The following is a 26486-nucleotide window of genomic DNA, read 5'->3' on the forward strand; positions in this document are numbered from 1 at the left end:
ACATTTAGCACAATCGGCGGGGATTTATATAACACTTCGTTTATGCTTAACTTTCACAAACACAGTCTTAGGAGTGCTATCAAACAATGCACTTAAACATACTCACAAGCATGTGTTTTCTCAAGCCGAAAATACAAGAACTTAGTAGAGACTAGTAGGCCATGGGCTTTCAAGATGGCGACTTCCGACTACTACGACAACAGTGTTGGGCCAAAACACACAAACTCACCCATACCTTTACAGTCTATGACACAATCTCACCAGGAAACATCGACCCCAACTTACAATGCATTACATAGACAGCACAAGGAGTCAGTTTATTTAAAATTATCTTATACAAACTATTGATTTGATGCCATGATTTGCCTTAACACAAAATGCATTGTATACATTTTTAAATCGAGAATCGTTTGAATCAAGAATCAGTTTTGAATGGAATTGTGACTCCAAGAATCGAATCGACTCGTGAGACACCGAAACATTCACATCCCTAATGTACACTAGAGGTGTCCCAATCCGATGCAACGGATTTTATCGGACTGCATCTAAAATCACCGATATAAGCTCTCCGATAAAATGTTCCGCTCCAGCACTTCTATCCATAGGTGACTGTGGTTCACACCCCAACAAAGTAACCTACTGTTGCTGACTATTGTTCTGTGTTTGAGTAACATCACTTAATCAAACCTTTTCTTACATTCCACACTACAAAATAAGTAATAAAAGTATGTATGATTTGTGCTGATATTGTATCGGACCAATATCGGTATTGGCCGATACACAAGGCTGCAATATCGGTATCGTATTGGAAGTGAAAAAGTTGTATTGGGACCAGTGTTGGGAACGTTACTTTAAAAAAGTAATTAGTTATAGTTACTCACTACTTGTTCCAAAAAGTAACTGCGTTAGTAACTAAATTACTCTATAATAAAAGTAACTAATTACCAAGGAAAGTAACTATTTGCGTTACTGTTTAAAAAAAAAAAAAAAAAAAAGTTGCTATATGTCAAATAATTCATTTTTTTTAGATGCCTGTGTCGTGAGGTGCTTCATTAAATTTGAGTTGCTTACAACGGATGTCGACAAAGTCATCACTCCTGGATATAATGTACACTTCACATACACGTTCTTGCCTTTGTGTGTGTGTCGCGTGTGCTGGCACGTCGCCTGAGCCAATCATAATCGCTCACCTTGTTTTTGACCCACCTCCTCACAACAGCTGAGTAAGAAGCCAGGGATGTTTTCGGATAAAAGTTTATTCAGTCAATACATGTAACGCACCGCATTTAACGTTCAGTAACGATAACGGCGTTGTAGCGGCGTAAAAAGTAATTCGTTAGATTACCCCGTTACTGAAAAACAAACGCCGTTACCATACGCCATTATTTTATTCCAAACACTAATCGGGACATCCCTAATGTACACTATGATAGCCTAGCATCATGTTTTTGAACATGAACACAAACCCATGCACACTAATTGAAAATATGCACAAAGAACTACTTGTGGTTGAAAATGGTTGGTTGTTTTTATGTTTGGTGTAGATTTGCAGCCTACTATTTCCAGGATGTTACCCTATTTACCTGTGACCATTATGTTTGACATTAGCTTTTTTCCAATATCCGATATTTTCCTAATTTCAGCAAGTTCATTTTGTCTTCTTTTTGTATCGTGCTACCTATGTCAGATACTGTCCAATGAACAAAATAGTACATAATTTCATGCTTGTGAATTTCTAAATAGGGAACAGTTATTTCCTTGTACTTTTATTTCATTTTGCAAATTTCAAGAAGATATTATTGCTTATAGTGTATGTTATGCACTGAGTTTGAATGTAATTTACAAAAAACATTCTGATTCTGATTACAGTTCAATTTTACCTTTCATTGAAACATTTAGTTATTTTAAAAGCTTTCGATTATACCTTAGTTCATTCCATATGTTTCAACAATTCAATAGCGAGAAAAAACGAGATTTGTTGCTATCAGGTGTTTTTTTTTTTCCAATTTATACATGTTTTGGTTGTGGTTTTTGGCTGATCTCTCTTTTACTACTAAACACAATGGATTTGAACAGGAAATGTGTAAATTCTGTGATTTTCACCATAAAAAATGTTGAAATCATGCAGAAAACTATATTATAAAGCAGTATAGACAGATTCATTTTCTCTTACTCTGACTGCACGTCACTGGTTCATTTGGAGCATTATCCTCACATTTGGCCATTTGTTGACTGCATGTTTCTCTGGGTGAGAAAGCTTCCATATGTGAGCGTGGGAGGTATCAGACAGTTTCCTGAATCCTTTTCAAGTGTTTCCTTCCTCTTTATCTCACAGTTCTGCAGACCAAACATATTCAGCGAGATGTGTGAAGTAACTATTTGGGGTCGGAAGGACTCGTTTATTTACTAATGTAGGAATAACAGTGTATAGTTACAGGACAGTGCGTTCTGCTAACTACTATGGGTGCTGTAATTCATGGCTAAACAAGCTGTCAACAGGACAGACACCTATTAAGTATTACGCTCTTGTAAATGTAATGAATTGTATAGAGGAAAAGCAACATGGTGCCATCGCATATCCTCATAAAATTCGCGTTGAGTGAATAAGCAATTACTTTTACCATCACTTTTAATGGATCACAATGTAATCACACTATATCTGACTTAATTATGCCTGTAGAATTACATTTTCATTATTTGGATTGCTAACGGAAGGATCCCTTGTGTGTCGTTTCTTCACACTTATCAAGACAAGGCTGGATATAGGTAATGTACAGTCAGAGGAGAGAGGGGTGGGAATGATGGGATAACTGTGAGATTCTAGCAGGATCTAACAGCTTTAAATTAGATAGAAGTGAAAAATAGACGAGAACAAAGTAGTTGTAAAATTAGCAGATGGTTTCAAAGTAGATTATGTGCTGGTAAATGAGTGTAGCATTTTCACAAAAGAAATATACAGTATGTTTGGGAAAGTATTGAAATAAAACCAAAATAAATAATCCCCCACATCAAAGACAACATTTGAAGAAAATACATTGTTGCTCTAGGAGTCGCCATTGTGCCTAGCAACGTACAAAGTTAAAATCTGAACTGATTACCAAAATAATCTATTTAATGATCAACATAGACAGACTGGGTTGGAGAAACATGAAAATAAAGAACTTTTTGCATTACAGCACTGCTTTTAGATAGTGGGGGAGGTAATCAGGAAGATAGGACATACCTTTTTTTTTTTTTTTGTTATTGCAATAAAATACATTGATTTATTTTATTGCTTGATTGTGACCATCACCAGCCCTCCCTAAGGAAGGGTAAGAAATCTTTTATTATAGGGAGGATATAAAAAGGGAGAGCAGTGTTACACCTAAGTGGAGGGGGAGGGGGAAGGGGAGGGGAAAGGGAGCAGGGAGGAGAGACTCAAGGTAGGAAATAGAAAAGGTGGGGAAGAATAGACTGTTTTGCAGTGAGGGTGAGATGTGAGGTTGTAGAGTATATTGTGCTTATTATATTGTGTAATCCAGCCAGTATGGTGACAAGTGTGAAGCTTAGCTATAATGGTGGTGGCTGTGAACAGAGGGAATGAGTGAATGGTAGTACCTAAAGCAGGTATTTGGGATTAACGTGTCTAAGGTTCAGCCCAGTATGAGTTTTATCCCACATCCCAAGGCGTGCCAGTGCATCGTATACCAGTATATGTGCAAAAAAAAAACTGGGCCCGCAGATGCAACCAGACCAGCAGAAAGAGTGGAGGCCAGGGAGCCCCAGGCAACCCCCCCGTGGCCGAGCAACCCCCCAGATGCCCCCAAGATCCCAGGCCGAGAGGCAGCCACCGCCCCCCACACACACATCCGAGGAAGCCCCAAGCAGCCGAGCACCCAATGCATCCCCCCCACCGACCCCAACCCCAAGGCCCCCCGCCCGCATCCAGACCCCCCCACCCACCCACACCCAAGCACCCAACCCCCTGAGGGCAGGGCCCAGAGAGCCCCCCACCCGAGACCCCAGCAGAGGAGCCAAGGCCCCTGCCCAGCAGATGGCCAGAGCCGCGCGGAACGGGCAGCCGACAACCACGCCCATAGTTGCCGAGGGCACCAAGGGGATGCTGCAAGCCGCCCCGCCGGCCCCCAGGCGCACCAACCAGGCACCCCAGAGCGCGCCAGATCGCCTTTCCTTGATGCCGCCCCGGACCCACACGCCGCGAGATAGGACACACCTGAAAGTAAACAGAAGGGAAAAAAAAGCAATCGACTCAGTCATACAACACAGTGGTAGAGTGAGTTGTCCAATAACCAAAGGGTTGGGGGTTTGAATTCTGCTCTAGCCAAGTCATTGTCGTTGTGTCCTTGGGCAAGGCACTTTACCCACATTGCCTTGTATGAATGTGGCGTATGAGTGAGTGTTGGCTGGAGGGACCGATGGTCCACTATGGCAGCCACGCTTCTGTCAATCTGTCGATCATGAGGCCCCGCCCACACCACTGACTGTGGCTCAGTGAGTGAGGAGATGGGAAGAGACAGCGACCTGCCCACTTCGTATAATTTCGAAATATTTAGCATTACACTTGGTGACCGATTTAACATTTAGATTTAACATTTAGATTCATATTTAACATTTAGATTCATATTTAACATTTTGATTTAGATTTAACATTTACAGTAGATGTCTTTTTCATGCGTACACTTTTTTAACAATGATATAGAACAGTGTTGCCCAACCTTTTCTGTCTCATGTACCCCCCGACTCCTCTCTTCAGATTAGGAGAACACCCTTCGTCACTCGATTTTATTAACCTTTCTTGTTTTATTTACATGTTAACATGTTGGCCTCTGAAGTCTCCTACAGCTTGAAAATTTCAACCTGTACGTTTAACGCACACTAAATATCAATTTTGTGTATTACAATTATTGATCAGAGAATATATTGACCTTAATTTTAGTAATGTGCATAACATGTTAGGAACAATTTAGTAGGATATTAAGGCCACAATATTGTTTATTCCATTAATGCTGTTTATTGTGAACGGGCGGAAAAGATGCTGGATGAACATGTACAGTGTCTGAAATAGGCTTAAAAATGACTCAGCATGTTGGAAATAAATTCATCAATGTTTTAAAGTACCCCTGCAATGTGTTCAAGTACCCCTAGGGGTACACGTACCCCAGGTTGGGAACCACTGATATGGAACATGCTGTCTTACATGAATTTCTGAAGGAAATTGAGCTAAATGTGAGGAAAGTGACCTAAATGTTTAAAATATGTCGGCTATGAAACAGTGAGAGTTTTTACATTTGGCACCCCATATAACCACACCTTAATTACTCTATTTTTTTGTTTTTTTAGCTGAAGTTAAAATGTTGAAATCTGAAATTGTGTAGTGCAGTTGACTGTAATGATTTAATCTGCTGAAAAGGCAAAAACTTTTCCACACTGAAAGGCATTGAGGGTTCACTGAGCGTATGTGGAAGCAGCATGTAAGCCAGAAGAAGGTGAAAGCCACTAGTAGAGCGAGTGTACTGAGCAGTGTCCTACATCATGTGCTGGTTTCTGTGGCGCTGCGTGGATGATCAACAGTGCTCTGGTCCAATGCCAGGCTTTCATGCCATCACCGTGGTCTAATACACTTTGATTGGCTTGGCCAGCACCCTCCAGGCAGTGGAGATCCAAAGGAAGAGCGTAGCAGAGAAGGAGTAAAGAGGCACCTGAGGAGACACTGAAACTTCATGAACTTTTAATTTACTCGAAGTGTGCGAAGTGTGTTCAAAGCCTCCCACATGCTAAGATCATACCTTGTGTGATGATGTAAGCGTTCTAGGCACCCAGTCAGAGAGCTGGAGTGTGAAATCAGGTTTTTCTCTTCTTCACCATCTGAGTCTCCTTTTCCAGCAATTCCTCTTCAGCGTGTCACCATCTGTCCACTCCGTCACTTCATTTCTCCCCCAGACAGTGACCTTGCTACCATCCATTTCACGCCACCCTCCTCCCGCTTTCTCGCTAGTCTTTGTCACCCTCATCTCTCCTCCCCATCTCACTATTTGAGTCTGTCTCTCATCTTCCCTTTCTCACAGGCAGTTTTGTGTAATTAACTTCACTGTAGCGCTGTTGGTGCACCAGCTTTGCCATCCTGACGGCCAAATTAAAAATTGATTTCTTCGACTGATTCCATGCTTTGGATGAATGCCCCTGCCCTCCTTCTTGCCTCTCTTCTTCCCTTCCAACTTTTTATTGATGCTCTGTTGCTTGGGCTGTAGCTTCCCCTTAACTCTAACCGTTGTTGTGCTATAAAATGTGATGACGTCATGCATTGCTTTGATGAGGAAGCTATCAGAGGTGCATGCGTAGGCTGAGTTTGAGATTCTGGCCGGGTATCATGAGCTGAATATCATGGCCAATTTCCTGAATCGATTTGGATCGATTAATCATGATTCGATTTGGATTTAGTATTGAGCTTGGGTTGGCTTTAGGGCTGTACATTGCCATGCATTTAACGATACGATATGTCCCAATATAATATATCACAATATCAATAATTGTTACATTATTTTTTATTTTTTTTTAAACTTGTGAGAATAAGTAAATAGTAACTAAATGTAATTTGAGTATTAATAGTAAAAAAAAAAGTGGCATGTTTATCAAAGTGTCAAATTAAAAAAGTTCAACTTTTTCTTCTACAAAAGATTCTGATTCTATTATTGTAGAAATTATTTTTTAATAAAAAAAACTAACCACATATAGTACATCTATCAAAGTGTCCACTATGTTTTATGAAAATAAAGCTAAAGTGCATTGTCGACATGTAGAGACTGGGTGATTACGTACTACGCTAATGTTACCAAAATTTTTTGGATCAATATGATATTCGCGCGGTGAAATATCGCAGTATATCACATTTTTTTTCTTTTACCCCTAGGCAGTGACGTGCCGTGACCACTAGGGTTGGGTAGGCACGTTGCAAATCGAGACCACCAATGACAATTTCATATGTTTCTGCTGGCAAGTGTTAATTCAATTCAAATCAATTTTATTTGTATAAAGCAATTTCTAACAAAGTCACCTCAATGCGCTTATCAAAATATAAAATTCATAATAAGATATATCTCATGACACGGCAGCGCATCCGGAGAAAACACAGAGAAAAAGACAACAACAACAACTAAGAACAGCCTCAGTGAGGAGCATCCACAAAGACGATCCTTCCTTTTGTTCCATTCACTGTGAAAAACATTTTTTGACCTTACCTTTGCTGAAGCTCTGGTAGCTCAGGTGTTGGTCTCCTATCTTTTGAAAGCTGTCGTTTTTCCTCAAAACAAAGTTTCTCTATCATCTCTCGTGCTGTCATCCTGCCTGTAGTGTTATCCCACCCACTAGCTAGAGAACGTAGCAGCAGCGGTCATATGGCATCAATTCATTAATGTACTGTGAACTTAAGTATAGCATTTAGCATAGCGCGGTTACGTCCAAAGGCTGCTCTCTACGCTGCCTTTGGACATAAATGGTTGTCATCTTGGGGTAAAAACACGCTATGGGAACAGAGGCAGAGGAGCAACGTGCCTTTGGGAGGGGGCGCGCCTGCCCCTCAAACTCCGCGTATGGGTGCATGTTAAAACTATATATGGAATATACATTACTGCACTAAGTGGTGACTCGTCTGTTTCTTACCTGTCAACCACTCATTTATCGGTGTTGCATAAAAGCTCATTATTGTAGGTAAGACTTCTTCAAAGTGTTTGTTTGATGCACATCTTGTTAATTTGTGACGTTTAAATTAGAACAGAGAGGATGGAGCTATTTATTCCAACTCAGATTTGATGGTTTTTTTTTAAAGCTCTTTTTCAAACACTGAACTGAATCAGTGAGCCTCCCTGTGGTGCCTGGTTTGGCACGTTTAAGTGGGCCTGTTAATGGATAGCTCTCCAAGAAAGAGGAAGGGTGTATTTAAGATGAACAAATTAGGTATTTTCAAAGAAAAAAGCTCTAACTAACTCCTGGGAAGTGGGGTAGACATATTGTTTTTAAAAGAAGATACACAATAGAATGGCATAGGATTATAACCTCTGCCAACGAGGTAATATTTTCACAGACAAATATTTATTTTCGTTAGCAGGATTATGACAAAACTACTAGATTCCCATTAAACTTTGGAAGGGTCCTGGATCAATATGTTAATTCTGGATCAGTTTCAAAACTAGAAAGATCTCCATTTCTCATCATTGGTGTCATTTCAAAAATTCACATTTCAGTTCGTAATTGACTGATCTCAGTTATGTCGGGTTGGTTTCTTTATTACAGAAAAGACAATAAAAAAAGGAGCACCCTCTAAGTACTGAAGTCCTTATGGTGCCTTGAGACAAAGGTAAACTTCCCGATATATGACGCGCCACTTTTTTTATTCAGGCTATCATGAGGCACAAATACAGGAAGTATACGGGTCATGTAACTTCATAATAAAACATCTTGGGCTACCTTGTAGATCTTTACCATGTAGCAGTGCCTTGTAGAAAGATCAATGTAGGTTAAAATTGCTGTTACAATAACAATAGAAGAAAAAAAAAAATAGAAAATAAGAAAAAAGAAGTATTTCTGCAAGTGCTAGAAGGTACCAGGTCCAGACTACCCAGTGAGATTGTATATATAACAAATCATGGTTTCTTTGTTACCCCACTAAATTGAATCTGGATTAAATCCAGATTGCGCATTGCATCACGATTTTTTGAAAAAAAAACTGTGGGTGCTCAAACCATCGGACCTATTACTAACAATAATACGAATACATTTTACTTATTTTTTTATTTGAAAAAAACCTCAATGTGATACAGAAGAAAATAAAAAATAAAACTGAAAACAAACAACAAAAAAACAATACATTTGACTTCAAAGACAGTTTTTTTTCATTTCTAAAAATTTTGTATCAATTATTGTCTATTGTATTGTAGTGTGAACTCAGTTTATCGTCCCACCCCTATTTCTATTTAAAACAGTTTTCCACTGATGAAAATCTCTTGTGAATGAGAATATGGAATGGGGGATTCCATGCAGTAAACATGATCTGCTCAATGGGAAAAGTCTCTGTAGACTAGGAGCTGGATGATGACGTGGTGGCCTTGCTGTTTGTGCATGAAAAGCTGTAAATAGAGAAAAACTACGGCTCCGTTGGTGGTTAGTTACTGTGGATGGGACATGATGTGGGACGAAAGGAAGAGTAACTGTACGCCTGGAAACGTCAAATTTCTAGCTCGTCACTTTTTTTCTTATAATGGCTAGCAATAGTAGCTAGAGGAGGTCATTAATATCTGTTGTGGCAGTTTTGAATGAATGAGACGGAGTGAAGATTTAGGGTTGCTGGCCAGATGCGGACACGGTTTATTTGGTCAAAAGGATTTGGGGAACAGACCTGGTCTGCGATTCGAATGTAAACAGGCTTTCAATGTGTGTGCCTAAGTGAATCAGATGTTGTTCCGTGCCCTCAAGGTAGTGTATGCTGCTGATAGCGGTAGTCATAACAATAGCTGGCAGAAACTTTGGTGAATGCTATCAGTGTATGATGGTATCTGGCCTGCTTAGGGCAGTTTAAGCAGAACTGAACAGAACTTTCTTGAAAACAAGCTATTCTTTTAACACAAATATATATATAAATTACAGAATCACCAAAGATGGACACCGAACACCTTGACTTACTGACACAAACCTATTACCAGTATCTATGGTCTGTTCAATTTCCTATTTTATTTTATATTTCTAATACCCTTTATAGTCAAACACTGTCTCCTTGAGACATATGTTAGAAAAACAGTAAAAAACCTACAAAGAACAGCTAAAACTTCCACTGGACACTAAACAAGGGGCCCAAAAGACTTGTAATTGCCAAGCTAAACCAGTACATTACAGGCAATACAAGTTCCAGCTTCCAGTTTCCACCATCATTGTAAAACCTATGAAATGATCTTTTCTCCTTCAATCTTCCAGAAACCCAATTCAAAATATTATGCAGAAACCTTAAACTAAAAGGGTTAAGTGATGATTAGTTTTGTTATTAAATTAGTCACCACTCAAATGAAGTTTTCATCAAAATAAGGTCAAAAACCCAAGGGAAACATTTCAAACATGCTACTCTGAACAAATTTCATTGGTTGGTAGGTTGCCATTTCTATTGTTGTGATGTGGTTACAAATTAAAAATGTTTGCCAGGCAAAAGCAAACACCTTCTGTACCTGGGTGAGATCCTAGCTTCCAATTTGATTGATGATATCCTGGATTACTAATGATCCTCATGAGAGACTTCAGGATTTCGTGATAACTAAACCTATATCAACGTATTGGCATCCAGTTTTGTTGCTGACGCTGTCTGCTCCGACTGTGCTCGATTATCTCTGGCTAACAAATCTCACAAGAAGCCAGATTTTCCGAGGACGAAGAATAAAACTAATTGGATCCACTCAGCAGAAACAAACTGTTCTGCACATAAACTGGTGCAGCATGTGTCTGGTTTTATTTCCCTGCTTCATCGCTACCCAACGTGTGCGCTTCTTCCTAAAAAGCATAACCCGCGGCTGCTCTTTTCACTGACGGCAGAGCAAACAGGAGTGAAATGAACAAACAAAACCTCTGGAAATAAATAGAACAAGATGGCCCGCCCCTTTTCCCTCTCCATCACGTAACACGTTCTTCTAACACCTTAAGCCAGGCAAGTTCACGCCTCATTAGCTGCCAGTTTTAGCGTTATCATGGCTAATTACCAGGACTAATCTCTGCTAATGACGACATTATGAGGTGTGCGGTACATGCAGCTGCACAGACAACGTCTGAAGATAACCAAAGAAGGCTTAAGTTCAAGAATAACCCAGCGTATCAGGGTTTTTGATGAGCATTCAGCACTTTTACGTTGGCGTTATTTTTAACACCAAGCCAGAGAGAGAGAATGAGAGCAGAGTTAAAGAGAATGTGCCTGATTTGGAGTGGGGGAAAAATGGCCAGATTGTGTGTGTGAGAGATAATTTAGAATGACATCAGCAGTCTGGATGAATTAAGTCATCAACCAATGTAGTGATTCATATGACACACAAGGGATAACTTCAAATTAGCAATAGCCATGAATGGCCAGCAGTTTATTACACAAACCAACATTTTAACCGTAAAACAAATTGTTACGGCCAAAGATTTGACCAATTTGGGGGCTACAAAGGACACTGTACATCCAAAAAATGGATTTTCAAATGTTTTATTTTAGAGAAAAACAACAACAAAGCTATACTAAAATTATAGAAAAAGAAAATGTGAAACTGGGGCCAAACAGAACCAATGTACGCAATAGGCAGAGTTACTGATAAAACCTACTCAAGTAGAAGTACTGTTACTTGATTAAAATTGTACAAGTAAGTAAGTCATGCATAAAATACTCAAGTACAAGCATGTTTATTTTTGGCAATAAATGTATGAACTTAAAAAGGAACAGACCAAATCTTGCACAATTTTTTAGACACAAAGGCATCTGCGTAAAATAAGGCAGTGGCTATCTGTACGTTTGTCGTACCAATATACCGACATTTTAACCATCCGCAGTGCCCCTATTTGACCAGTTTAGGTCATGTGATAGGTCAGTCATTGGCCAGTTTAGGTCACGTGACTAAAACTAACCCTAAAAATTGTTGCGATATTGGGTTATAACCTAACCCTAAACCAAACCTTAAGACACTACGTTATTGTACTTCGGTAACCGTACAAATAGCACCGGGGGCTGTCCGTACGGCAACTGTACAAATAGACACTTTCATAAAATCAAAATGTACAATTATTTTTCAAATAAAACACCAAGAAATTCAATGCTCATGTTTTAAGTGTAGCTAAATGTATGAACTCTAAAACAGTGCCATGCAAAATGTGCCATGCGGGTGACAAGATAATAGGTAAAAAACGACAACCTGAACCCAAGAAAGTGGCTGGACGTTGATCAGAAATTACACGACTAAGAATAAACGGATTATGTTCAATGTGCTACTTTAAGAGGCCATGAAACAGGAAAAAAAAAAAAAAAAAACAAGAGCTAATAATATACTCTGTAACTGTTGGGTGTAGACATGTAATTCATGAATTTACTTCTTTTAAGACATTCTTGAGTACAAGTAAAATACTGATTTAGAAATGTACGAGTACCTATGAAAGCAACTAAATGACAGTAACGTTAGTACCGTTAACGTTACTTTCACCTCTGACAATGGGCCTAATGGCAGGCATCCAAACACTAAATTAGATAAAATACAAAAACTCTACATTAATCATAATCCATTAAAACCAGGACTACCAGCAAGTCCTAGCCATAACCAACATAGCAAACTAAATAATGGATTTAATGCACTTCCTCTTCCCTTTCTACCTGATTGCTGATTTGAATCAAGTGTTACCCTGAGGAGGAAGTACCAGCTCTACAACTGATTCCTAAAGCTTTGGTTTAGTTTAATGATTATTTTCACACAAGGTTGATTTTAGTTTTTCCCACAGTTGTTAGTGTGGGAAAATGCCTAAGCAAAAACTACTAATGATTTTTTTTTTTTTAGTTTTGAAAGGGAAGTTAATGCATCAGATGTTTCCTCTTCTTACACTTTTAACAATGTGTATTTGTCTTTTTTAGTTTTTACCAACTTTATCACTAATAGTTAATGAATTCACTCTTTATTAGCAATCTTAGTTGAATTCATTTTAAGGTTCTGGATGAAAACTGTTGATAGTTCTTCCTACATAGCAAGCATTGATTCAATTCAACTTTATTTGTATACCACAAATTACAACAAAGTCATCTCATTGGGCATACACTTTAAATAGCTTCCTTGAAGTGACCCTTTGACACAAATCTCAATTCTTTCGCATTGTTTATTGCACTATTTTGGATAAGACATTCTGTGGTATGACCACCTGGAGTAAAATTAGACTCAATGCATGTTCTCAGAGAAACCCATAGACCTGGAGTCACTTCACCATTAGGCAATCTTGAGACTTAACGGTAAATTACTGTGACATGCACATTTTCGGATGGTGGAAGGAAACCAAAGAAAACCCAGACAAGCAGAAGAATATATAAACATTGTACACATAGCAGATAGCTTAAACCAAAGACCTGTTAACTGTGGGGCAGATGTGCCAAAAGTGTAACATTGTTTGACAAAACCAACATATGGTGTTTTTTTTTTAATGACATGTTAAATATGTCACTTTTTTTATTGATAAAGTCAAATTAGTTTTATTTATTCATTCAATACATCCAATGGGGCATATCACATTTCATGTGTTATTTCCATGGAGATATATATATAATGTGACGAAAAATGTGGTTGAGGGAGGAGGAGATCTATATATATATATATATATATATATATATATATATATAGTAGCGTTCCACAGAACGCTGGATAGGACGACAACCTTCTTGCTTGTTAGCCGCTTTATTTCCGTACAGAACTGCGGTTACTGTCGGCCGTAACCACACCAAAAACAACAAAAAGGGTCAAAGCTTACCAGGCTCCTCTCATTCATCTACCTCCCAGCTCTCACTCTCACACCCAGGGGCTCACCTCCTCCCTCTGACCCGCCCCCTCGTCCACTCAGCCACTCACATCCCAGCTCCCCCAAAGGTGCATTCAAAGAACAAGCGATAATTGGAACCATCAACATTAACATTAGAACGACAACACTACAACTATAAAACCTGCAGGGATGTTACAATATGTACATATTGATAATATCAGAAATTAAATGTTGGATTTCAGTATCAATGATCAAATGAGAATTCAAATAGTGTCATTTATGAAATATTATATTTTTAGTAGAATCTTTAACTCATTTTAGTTTAGGGGCCAAATATGGAGCAGTTCTTCTTAAGTGGGCTGCAGATTTTATGGGGGAAAATTAGTAATTTAATCATTATTGTGCTCTAGTTTGCAATTCCACTTATAAATAGATTATAAAATATGTACAGCACAAATAATATCAAAGCAATAAGCAATAAGTCCCTGCAGGATCTTCACTTTCAATATTTTTTTGGGAATTTTATGGCCCATTTTTATGCAATTCGGGGAGATTTTTTGGAATAATTTGAGGAAAATTGCATGATTTTGGAAAAATTGAGTTATTTTCACAATACAAGATTAAAAATGTGATATAAGCATATGGAATTGTGAGTCCTGCTAATATTATGGAGTTTCATGAAATTTGTGTATTATTTTGATTCATGATTTCTCTGTGTTTTTGTTTTTTTTTTGCTTTCTCCTGCGGGCCGCATTAATGGGTTAAAAGTCAGGATTTGGGCCCCGGGCCTTGACTTAGACACGTGTGATTTAGATGCTTAGTAAGCGATAATGGACCAAAAATCAGTCTATGCACCCTGTTAACCCATAAACATAGATCTATATTCCTAGAATCAGGGACTGTTACAACTAGCTCAGAGTCACAACACAATTAGTGACCCAAAAAACAGATTGGACACTAATACAAATATTATTTATTAATTGGGAGCAAAACAATAAGTGGAATGTGGCGTTGTGGAGCTGTGACAGCGAGTGAATGGCAGAAAAGGAGCCACCTATATAGGCCCCGCCCACAGGCTCACACAGGCGTGGACAATCAATCAATCAGCACAGAGGTCTGGATAACAGGAGAAGCTGTCAGTGCCCAATCCTTTCACCGGCCTGATCCTTTCAGATCCTTTCAACCCCTGCATGAAACGCGTCCACATCCGGTCGGCCTATTTTACGGCAGTTTGTGTACTATTTAAAAGGTTGAAAACCTGCACTTCTAATGTGCATGTGTTGTAGATGCTTTTCAAAACATAATAAACTCTGTCGTAAAGTTTGCGAGTGAAGGAGGTGACGTAGTCTACTCCGCTCATGCCGAAAGGATCCGGCCAGTGAAAGGATTGGGCACTGACACAGTGGTAGATAACAGACACACTATACATAACAGCAACTTTTGACACATACTGTACATATCTACAATGGCCACATTAACATGGGAGCTTTAATTCCTCTTTAAAGTGGAATAAAAGTTAATTCCTCTTTAACCTGACCTTGTAAACACTAAATTCCTAATGCTAATTTAATTCCGAATTAAACATAAATCCGAATTAAGTGGCTGGTTTATTCCGTTTTTAATTTTGAATTAAATAATTCCTCTTTCTTGTAAACAGTTAACGACACTTAATTCCGCTTTAAGTTCATTCTATTCGTTTTGCGCATGTGCGACTTGCGGCGATGACGCACTGGGTGACGACATGATCCAACATGGCGGCCCGGAATAGAGCCAAAACTATTTAATAAGAGCCTTAAAAGACATGGATATAATGAAAAAAGGGAATAGACGGAGGTATAAACATGCAGACATTAACACGGACACATTAACTTATTAAACACACATAGAGATCAGCAAACGGAACAGGCTTTATCGGACGGGTGAAGCCAGTTAACCTAGAGACGGAGTAAATGCGTCCCCATACTGCTGCACAGGCTGTAATATCACCAAGTTTACCATTGTCACGCTTTTTAGAGCTACTATCTTTACCAGGGAGCAACTGTTTATTCCTGGTTATTGTTTTACGGTGTTTTCCTGGGCTTTATTAAAAGGTGATTAGTTCATACCTCTCTTGCACTACGTGGACCAAAGTGCATTATTGTCGAGCTGCTGCTTCAAAACTACAATCAAAACAAAGGTGAAAACAGTTCTCACGTGTGGTGTTCTGTGTTACAGCCGACAATAAAAGGTTTGTTGTGTGTTTTTACGTGATACGTCATGTTCGCCCCCTGTCCAATCATTCCAACCCCCAGACCTAAAGCGGAATTAACTAAAGCCGAATAAACCGGTTATCCATGTAAACCTCAATTCGGGAATTACTATTACTATGTAAACACAAAGCAGAACACTTTCATTCCAAATGATTTATTTTAATTAAAAAAATTAAAAAAAAATCATGTAACCGTGGCCAATGTGTTAAAAATGCCTAATGTGTGAATGCTTCCTCTGACCAGTGCTAGTTTGTAGTTTAACCTCGGTGCAAACAGGAAAAACTCACTGTAATTCGGACAGTTTAGAAGTAAAATGTAGAATTAAAATGAAATTGGCCATGTAAGTATTTTTAAGTTGAATTTGCTTTAACATTATTTCTAAACTAAACATTTTCAATCTTTTGCCAATGTACACAAACTACCAATTCACTGAGCGTAGTGAGAATCTGGTTCATCCACACCCAAATGTAAAATCAATGAAAGCAAGCCCTTAACAGTCAGGCCTCAAGTGTTTTCCTTTTTCAATTTTTCTGTGTGAAGGATTCCGTTTTGTCAGCAGATCGCAGCTGAAATGCAAATGCAGCTTCTGTTCAGCTAATGATGCCTTTTCATCGCAGTTCAAGGCATGTAATTCAATACTGGTAATGGGATTCTCCCAACAGCTGCTGAACTTATGATTGAAAGTCATTTGAGCAATAAACTTGCATTTAATAAATTACAATGTTGTGGTTTGAATTCTTTGTTGCACTTGCGTAAGCTTTAGGGAACTTCATTTACACTGTTTAGGTTTTAGCATGATATTAGCGATAATACAATACATCTGCCATCCATTGTATTATTGGTGAAACATCCTGTGTACAAACACAATAGAATTTGCATACTAACGTACTACTCATACTAAGGCTGACATCAAAATGAGTATGTAGTGCAAGGGTAGGCAACTGGAGTCCTTGAGGGCCGGATTCCTGAGTCTTTTATGTGTCACTGCTTCAACACACCTGAATCAAATGACTCGTTATCATGCTTCTGCAGAACTTGATGACAATACATTTGTTTCAACCAAGTGTGTTGGAGCAGGGACACCTCTAAAAGTGTCAGGAATCTGGCCCTCGAGGACTGGAGTGGCCTACCCCTGATGTAGTGGGTTCACTTTGGATAGTATGAAAATATTGAGTACCCGGATGTATAGTACACTGGGACATTTTTTAAGTATGCATGGTGGGCACACTATTCATACTCAACCGCCCCATGATGCATTGCGTGCAGATCGTGAAATTGTACTGGGATCAAACTTCCCCTTTTCAAAATAAAAGCATCTCTTTTTGTCTTCCATTACTTTTTAACACTTTTGTAAATAGGGCTCTTGTTTTGACATTAACCAGAAGTTTTGTCAGTAGCACAATGGAGGGTCTCCGAAAATCTCCGAAAATTTGGCATGAAATGAGTTTCTGTGAGTTTCATGGATCAAATGACAGATTGGAGCTTTTTATCATTTAGTGCTTGTTGTATGTCAGAATTTTTATTTCACTTATCAAAAACATCTTCTCGGTCAAAGTAAAAGCTTGATTTTGCTTTGTTTCAACAATTACAGACAATTTCCCTTTTAGTCTGTTATGGACTAAACCGCCCCATGATGCATTGCAAGTGGAATGTAAAATCAGCAATTTTTTTAAAGAAACAGCATCTCTTCTTGTCTTCCAAACACTTTTGTAAATAGGTCTCTTGTTTTGAAGTTAACCGGAAATATTAGTCAGTAGCGCAATTGCTGATCTCCGAAAATCTCTGAAATGTGTTTCCGCTAGTTTTATGGATTAAATGACCACATGTTGATATTCTACTTGGTCACTTTCTCGCTTAAAATGTTTTGAGAACTTTAAAAAGTGGCGAATCAACAGTTATTTAGCCTCAGTGTGCTTCAGGTTTTTGTCATTGTAGGTTTGAAATGCACCTTTGAAAACTTGAAGCTATACTTCAGTGGGAACGCTCACATTATTTTAATAGTATATAGTAGACACTACAGTATATACTCATTGACTTTTTGTGCATAGTACAGAGTATGCCCTTTCGAACACAGCCTTAAATTGGTTAAATAGTTGCAGGTGCCAAACACACAAAAAAATTACTTTTTTCAAATATCAGGGTGCTCAAGCAGGGCCGGCTCTTGGCCTAGGCGAACCAGGCGGTCACCTGGGGCGCCATGTTCTGGAGGGGCCCAAAAATTGAATTCTCAAAAGGAAATTAAAGATGAATAAATAAAAGATACAAATTATCAATTTCAACCCATCCTTCAAATTTACTTGACATATTTTTTTTAAACAAATAATAAAAAGAATAGAAAAGCTCAATATGAAAAATCTATGCGCTGAACCACCAAAGTCTACTCCCGCCTGGAGCACCATATTACCCTGTGCTTCAGTTATCTTTATCTTAACTTAGCATGTTAGCTTCATTGTAACTCCCTGAAATATTTCTGTTTGTGGATTTAGCATTGATATAAGTTTGATATAGAAATTGATATTCCACAATAAGAATGTGTTTGCAAAGTATGAAAAAGTTCAATAAAACCATTGTTTTTCCAGATTTTTCGACTTGTCAATCGCGACCACATCAAACTAATTACTCTTCTCTCTGGTTACCAGGTGGTGTACAAAAACAACGACTTCAAACTGGAGCTGTCTCGGCTAGCCAGTGAGCGTGACTCAAAGATCACCCTGAATGGCGATCTGGTGTTCCGTTGTGAGGACGTAGAAGCTTTTGATCCCGTAACCTTCGATACCCCAGAGTCCTTCATTTCCCTGCCTAAGTGGAACACCAAGAAGACCGGCTCCATCTCCTTTGACTTCCGCACAACCGAGCCAAGCGGCATTCTGCTTTTCAGCCATGGGCGCCCTCAGGGTCCTAAGGAGCAGAAGCCTGTCCGGGAACTGAAGACGGATTACTTTGCCATGGAGCTTTTGGATGGATACTTGTATCTTCTGATTGATATGGGTTCAGGAAAAACAAAGCTTAAGGCTAGCAACAAGAAGGTCAACGATGGGGAATGGTGCCATGTGGACTTCCAGAGGGAAGGGAGGAAAGGTGAGGAAATATTTCCAGTTTTTCCTTTGCACAACACAGCTTAACATATTACTTTTTGGTTTGGATCGAGATTGGTGGGGGTGAGGGGATTCCCAAAGCTCAGATTCGTGACAGTGGAAGATTGTGCTGATTCTATTTTCCTCGCATCCCAACACAAATTTCTCTTGTCATTTTCGTGACAGTTTCCCAATCCCCGTGAGACGGGGCTTCACTCCCAGGCTAATAATTAACTCTAGATTTGATTGGCCTGGGCAATATATCGAGATTCAAGATATATCAAGATTTCTATTTTGGCGATATAGAAAATTACAATGACACCTATATTGATATGTTACTTATTTTGTATTAAAATACTATATTTTATGAATCACTGCTTTCACTACTTCTCCGAACAGTATGGAAAGCTCAGTTAAATGGATCAATGAGTGCATACTAACCCAGGCCTTCCCCTAAACAAGCCAAACTACAGAACTCACTCACACGTGCTGTCCCTTATAGAAAATAAAGCCAAAAGTGGCACATATTATGCAGATGTTTGTTAATAAATGTGTCTGTGTGGCATTTGGATCATCAAATTTAACCCAGAATTTTATTTCTGGTCAGACATAATTTGAATTAAAATGATCGAGCTGTTTTGAGAAAAAAAATCGAGATACGAGTTTTTGTCCATATCGCCCAGCACTATGTCAGATAGGCAACAAATTCCCTTTACCCAGAGTATAGAAGTACTGTTAGATGGGTCTCTGTTGCAAGTGTCGTAAGTCATAGCCAATGACCTCCATATTAGCAGAATCCATTCAGCATTGAAGCAGATTACCCATCCAACATAGCAGATGTTTATTCGTACATATGTACCAGCAACAGTAAACAGATTACTTTGAAAATGAAGCAAACCCAAACCAACAAGATTGTTTCCACATATATTAGGTGGTATTTGTTAATTCAAAGAAGTTATTCCTCACCACTCATGGAACAAAGCAGAGCATCTGTGCACTGATTCTGACGAATGATCAGTAGGTGGGCAATCACCTTGGACACCGTATCTACCCCTAATGGTGTCTTATGATGTGTGTGTGTGTGTGTGTGTGTGTGTGTGTGTGTGTGTGTGTGTGTGTGTGTGTGAGAGTGTGTGAGAGAGAGAGCTTGCTGCCTCTCCTGCTGTAATTGGCTTTTAATAGAAAATTAAGATGGAGTCGTTAATCACCAGAAGAGAGGGGGTCTTTTGTCTCACCCACTCCCTGCTGCATTCTGCTTCCCTTCTCCTCCATTTAGCCTATTATAGACACATTAGACACACACACACATGCTGAGAATCGCACACACTGCAGCCATCCATCCCTCACCCTGTTTCTTCTACATCCTTCTGTCTCACATCCATGTTCGTGAACTTAATGCCTACACATTTCTCCAACTGGATTAGTATTTTGAGTCCATTTAAGCTGTTATCAAGCAAATATGATAGAAACATACACCAAAGGATTTACAAGCTTCAGAATTCAGTGTTTAACTTTGTGCTTTTTGTTCTTCTTCCTGTTCGGTAGGATCCATCTCTGTCAACAGCCGCAGTATGCCCTTCGCCTCCCCAGAGGGCAGTGAAATCCTGGACCTGGAGGGCGACATGTTCCTGGGTGGCCTACCTGAGACCAAGTCCGACCTCATCTTACCCCCCGAGGTCTGGACCGCGCTACTCAACTACGGCTATGTGGGCTGCGTCCGTGACCTCTTCATCGACGGCAAGAGCTGTGACATCCGGCGCCTCGCGGAGATCCAGAGCGCCATGGGCGTCAGCAGCTTCTGCACAAGAGAGCTGCAGAAGCGATGCAGCAGCGCCCCTTGTGGCAATGGAGGACTGTGCAAAGAGGGATGGAACCGCTACATCTGCGACTGCATGGGCACCGGATATCTGGGTACCAATTGTGAGATCGGTAAGGAAGAAGATGGTGACTGGTTAACCCTGTAAAACCTCAATCATTACATAGTAATTGACAGAAAATTCCAATGTTTTGAAACTACAGTTTTTATTCATCCATATGAAATAATATTAAAATAATAATTCCAATATCCAATTTATGAGTTTTAATTTGTATCATATTTGATACATCCGGTCTCAGTGTCAAGTCACTTCATGTACACACGATAAAATTACATTTAAAAATGGGGAAAAATGCAATGCAGTTTATCGGGGTTTGTAGTAGTCTATGGTCTCCTGGGGATACAGTTATGTAAATGTGTGTGTCGTCTGCATATTGTAGTTATAATAGATTATTCCATTATTTTTTTAGTGTCTGAATCAATGGGTACATGTAAATGTTGGAGTATGCAAATGCTCAAACATTGTTTTGTTTTTTTTTTTACCAAAAAAAAAAAACAAAACATAATATAACATTTTTAGTGTGATTTTCATACAGCAATGAGATATCCACCAATTGACCTTGCAAAGTGAAGTCTATAACTTGACATTTCACATATTTTTCCTCATTTTGTGGATCATTTTCTTTAGTAAAAAATTGAATGTTTTTCTTACCTTAATCTTTTCAAAATGGGAAAAGTTCTTCCATAACCATAACCGAATCTTCCCTCATAAATGGCAGTCTTGTTGCAGTGGAAAAGCCTCTGCTGAACTAATTACTGCCTCATGGAGGATTATCCTTGTATTGCATGTATATATTCGTATACAGGAGGTTTTTCAAGAAGAAAAACGTGACACTTACCATGTAGAGAGTTCCAAATCTCATGTATCGTATATGATGCGTTTGGCATTATCGGCGTTTAACAACTGAAAAAAAAAGTTGTTACGTTGTTATTTCTGCACACAAAACATGCATGTCGCCTGCTAGCTGACACAATCAGGCAGATGCTGTGGAATTGAGCTCCGCTGGGAACAACAATGTCACCTGAAGCCCAGTGGATTGTGGAATGAAAAGAGTGGAGCGGGTGGTGAAGGATGGTTGGGTGGCCAGGCCTACAGATGCCATCTGTGCCAGTTACACACAAACACACACAGCGACCTCCCAAACAGCATAACGGCACTTTAATTTGTCCCAATTAGGTTGCAGGAAGCTCAGTGTGAAGCCAAGAGGTACGGCACTAAAGGTGGAAAGGGAAAGATTCAATACTTGTGTCCTAGACTAAGGATCAAATGCTTTGCCTTGCTTTCTCTGAGTAGATAATGTGGTTTCTGTGATGTTTTTCTGCCACCTAGTGAAATCTTTTGGTACTGACTGCTTGTGTAAATTGAGGAAAATGAAGCAAAGAATGTGGAAAATGTGAGCTGTTTCTACCAAATCATTTCTATATATCTTATTTTTTGGCTTTTGGTCTTTAAATCTCAACTTTCTATTCACTGACGACCCAAGTTTAATACTACAGTGACTCATTTTAGCCCATGGTGACAGATATTGACCCACATTGAAAGATTAGAGCTGTTCCCAGGGAAACCATCATGCGTGTCCTATTTGCAGTATATGGCACAATTCAGCATGTAGGAACCACAGACTGAATAGGGACGTTTGGTAATCCATCATTTCTTCAGCTAAAAGATTGTTTGATTCCAGATTTATTGTGGGTCTTTTTTGTAGTTTCCTTTTAGCCAATCCCTTTACACATGCTTCACACATTGTACCACCAAACGCCGAGAGTAATTAAACTGAGAAGCATTTACCAGGACTTGAAATCAGTATTTCAAGTATCCAACAATCTAATTTGCTGCCGAAACGTTGTTTCTAACGGTTGGAAGGCCTTGTTCTTCTTGAAGTAGTTAATGAGGTAACATCACACCTTGTCACACATGTTTACAGAAAATTCAATATCAAAACCGTTTATGTTTATATTCAAAGGTATGCATTATTTTGTCTTAGGCTTTTTTTATCAGATGAAGACATTGTGTAGGCCTCATCGATCAACAACTCAAAGATAATTTCCTTGAATTAAAAAATAAGGTTCAATTCAAAAGTTTAACTCTCTTGTTGACATTTTGGAAACGTTTGGTGTATTGCATTGTGGGATGTGGAGTCCTGTAGACAAATGCATAGAAGTGTTTTTCCTCAATTCCATCCATTATTTTTTGTTTCTTCACTTGACACCATTTTTGTTGTAGTTTGTTCTCAGTACTCCCCATTATATCCAGACATCCCAATTAGGCAAGATCGGGTTCTTTCTGTCTAAGCCCCAAAGTAAACATCTGTTGTTATTTTACAGTAACTTACAGTCTGTGAATAGACCAGAAATGTGTTGGGATGTCACTTTGGCAGAGTTTTTTTTTGTGGGCAAACACAAGAAATCGCAATTAGAAGAAAACAATAACACCTCTATGCATCCATCCCCACATCCCACAATGCAATGAGCAAAACTTTTCAGAAAATGTCAATAAACAGAGTGATCATAGTGGAGATCAAAACAAATCTCCAATCAGCAATTTCAACCTTTGACATTTTTTTATTTTGAGCAAATGATCTTCAATGTATTGGTTAATAAGGCATAGTCTTTATCTAATGAAAAGTGTTTTGTCCCCAGCAGCTTTAAAGTGCTGTTACATGAGATTTGTATGACAAAAACATTCAGTTGTGCACATAGGCATTATTATTAATGATTAGTCGAAAAATATTAATCAATAATCACAACTTTGAAACACTGTTTTGCAGCATTATAATACACATGTTTAACCCTAACACTTACATGTACTGTTACTTATGGGGGAGGATTTTGTTAACATTTATTATTTTTTGTCTATGTTAGTGGTAAAATTACAAAAACACAACTTATTATGTAAACCACCGTAAAGCTTAGTTTCAGATATCTGTCCCTCCAAATTTGCCAAAATGAATGACACTTGCTCATGTATACGAGGACTTGTGATGTCTCTCTGCTCATAGTTACATGATTGCAGTCGTTTTCAATCGTAAATTTATTGCCAGAACTCTTGTTTTATTTTTAGAACACTAGAATTTCATCCAAATAATTGCTTGTAACAGCTGGCTCAGGTTCATGACAAAATGCAAGAGGGGAATTGTCGGGAAACACCTGGAGACGTCAACGCGCGTGGAGTCGGACAGGCTTATACATGCTTCACTCTTTCAAAATATCCTATTTTTTTATTAGACTTATAAAGTATAATTAACACCTGTGTTAGTCCTTTCTGATTAACCATGGAGGAATGTGTTTCTCCACACCGGTGAAAGTGTGCTGCGGTATCTGCTGCAGATATTCACTTAAAATCTGCAAACAACAGTGTGTAGCATGTTGACAGTAAACGGGAATGAGGGACATTGTTGAAACAAGAAAATGTCTGTCTGTGCAGCGCCTGTTACATATTTCTCCTGAACGCAGTCGTTTCTATGGGTGACGTATAGGGTTTGTGTTTGACCATCTACGGTTGCAGGACCGGTGTTATGTTATAGGTGGGGACCATTTTAACTAGTGACCAACGAGTCTCACAAGAGGTTCATCTAATTGCCTAATCAAACCAACAAATATATACATAGTTTTGTAATTTTCTCCTTTACAGATTTGCAATAATTGTAATTATTATTATTATTATTATTTAACAAATAATCAGATAAATTTTCATCAAATGTGGCCAAACTATCATTGTATTTATTGATTTAACTATTATCCATTTAAATAAAACATCTTTTGCTAAATAATAATAAAGGACAAGTAGTTTGGCATAGGTGAAAACTAACTTTGTTCAGTCACTGTGTGTTATGGCACTTAAAAAGTATGTTTATTATGTACATTATTTCAATTTAATTTGGTAAAACTTTATGACAACTTTTGACCACTTGGGGGGGGGAGGGGGCAATGCTCCCTCCCTTCAAACTCTGCATATGTATCTGATTATAGGTGACTCGTGATTCTGATTATAGGTGACTGGTGATTTACAACTAGATTATTCAGGGTGAATTATAAATATACTTTCCAAAGTCCAAAAGTGTTGAAATTGCTTTTTTACCTCTTGAAATTGTGCTTTTTCTCATCTGGCCAACTTGAGATCAAACATGTCTATAGTATATAGCTAGTGAAGTAAAGATGCTGTTCTCACTCCGTGCTGTTCTCTTTGCAGAGGCCACGGTGCTCAGCTACGACGGCAGCATGTACCTAAAGATCATCATGCCCATGGCTATGCACACGGAGGCCGAGGACGTGGCGTTGCGCTTCATGTCCCAGCGGGCGTACGGCCTGCTCATGGCCACCACCTCCAAGGAGTCGGCGGACACCCTGCGACTGGAGCTGGACGGAGGCCGCGTCAAGCTCACGGTCAACCTGGGTAGGCCAGAGATGAGTGGTGAACGTCCATGCTAATGTCCTCCCCCGACCCCCTGCCTCATGCCCTCATAACCAACGCTGTACTCCACACTTTGTGTCTCATCTTCCTCTTTCCTACTTTTGGTTTGTCGAGGGAAAGTTTCTGGTTCTACACTCAGTTACAAGTTTCAATTTTGCAATCCAACAAATTTGGTATTAGAGGGATTTTGATCCATTTTTCTCATCTATAGATTTCCAAGGATTACGATAGAACTTTAGACCAAAGACAGAACCTTTTTCTCCGCAAACTCCTCCATCCTGAATGAGAATATTGGCAAAATACTCATTCAGATTGCAGGTGCTAACATTTACCGACTCCTCATCCAGCTACAAGTTATTAACAAAACCCCGCCCAACCCTGTGAATAAACTCTTTTAACCGTCTCTACAACCCCCAAGATGGTTTTACCCAGTCGAGCTTCTTGGTTTGAAGAATATCAGATAAGAATCTTATGTTTAGGATCTCACTTACTAGAAAATATACAGTATATATTAGTGTTGTGTTAGTCGAGACCGGTCTTGGTCTCGAGACCAAATTTTAAAGGTCTCGGTCTCTGAAGCATTTTGACTCGGTTTTGTCTCGGACTCGGGCTGCCCGGACTCGGGATTTTCTCTCAAGACCGTTCGAGACCAGGACTAATTCCTGCTATTTACTAATGTGATAATAATGTGATAATAACACGAAGAAGAACGGGATAAAACAATCCTTTATTCATTATTTAATCCACCCCGTATAATGACCACAACCTTCCTTAATGTGACTGAGTGACTTGTGTGACACATTCGTGTGTGTGTGTGTGTGTGTGTGTGTGTGTGTGTGTGTGTGTGTGTGTGTGTGTGTGTGTGTGTGTGTGTGTGTGTGTGTGTGTGTGTGTGTGTGTGTGTGTGTGTGTGTGTGTGTGTGTGTGTGTGTGTGTGTGTGTCTGGCTACGGTTTCAGTTTGGACTGTGGAGCAGAAGGAGATATGAACTATTCACCGGTAAAAATCCCAGTAAAACTTCAGAAAACAATCACCATGAATAAATATTATCTCCCTGGTAAAGACAGTAGCTCTAACAACTGGTAAAATGATAAACTGATGATATTACAGCCTGTGCAGCAGTATGGGGGACGCACTTACTCCGCCTCCGGGTCCTCGCGCCTGCCGACCGGTGAAGCCTGTTCCGTTTACCGAGGTCCGTGTGTGTTTAATAAGTCTGTGTGTGTCCGTGTGAAAGTCTGCATGTTTATGCCTCTGTCCATCCACTCTTTTCATTATATCCATGTCTCTCAAGGCTTTTATTACATAGTATCGGCTATAGTCCGGGCCGCCGCCATCTTGGATTATGTCGTCACCAGCACGTCATCG

General features: G+C 39.2%; 1 protein-coding gene across 1 annotated transcript in view; it reads left to right on the forward strand.

Moving 5' to 3' along the window:
- LOC114480175 (neurexin-2-like) overlaps positions 1-26486 on the forward strand; it is a 484818-nt gene that overhangs the window by 455083 nt on the left and 3249 nt on the right. The window contains exons 8-10 of the mRNA XM_028474071.1: positions 18398-18836; positions 20378-20761; positions 24898-25101. Of these exons, the coding sequence (XP_028329872.1) occupies positions 18398-18836; positions 20378-20761; positions 24898-25101 (1027 nt within the window). The remainder of the gene's footprint in view (positions 1-18397; positions 18837-20377; positions 20762-24897; positions 25102-26486) is intronic.

Source organism: Gouania willdenowi, chromosome 18 (genome assembly GCF_900634775.1).
Source record: "Gouania willdenowi chromosome 18, fGouWil2.1, whole genome shotgun sequence".
Lineage (NCBI taxonomy): Eukaryota > Metazoa > Chordata > Actinopteri > Blenniiformes > Gobiesocidae > Gouania > Gouania willdenowi.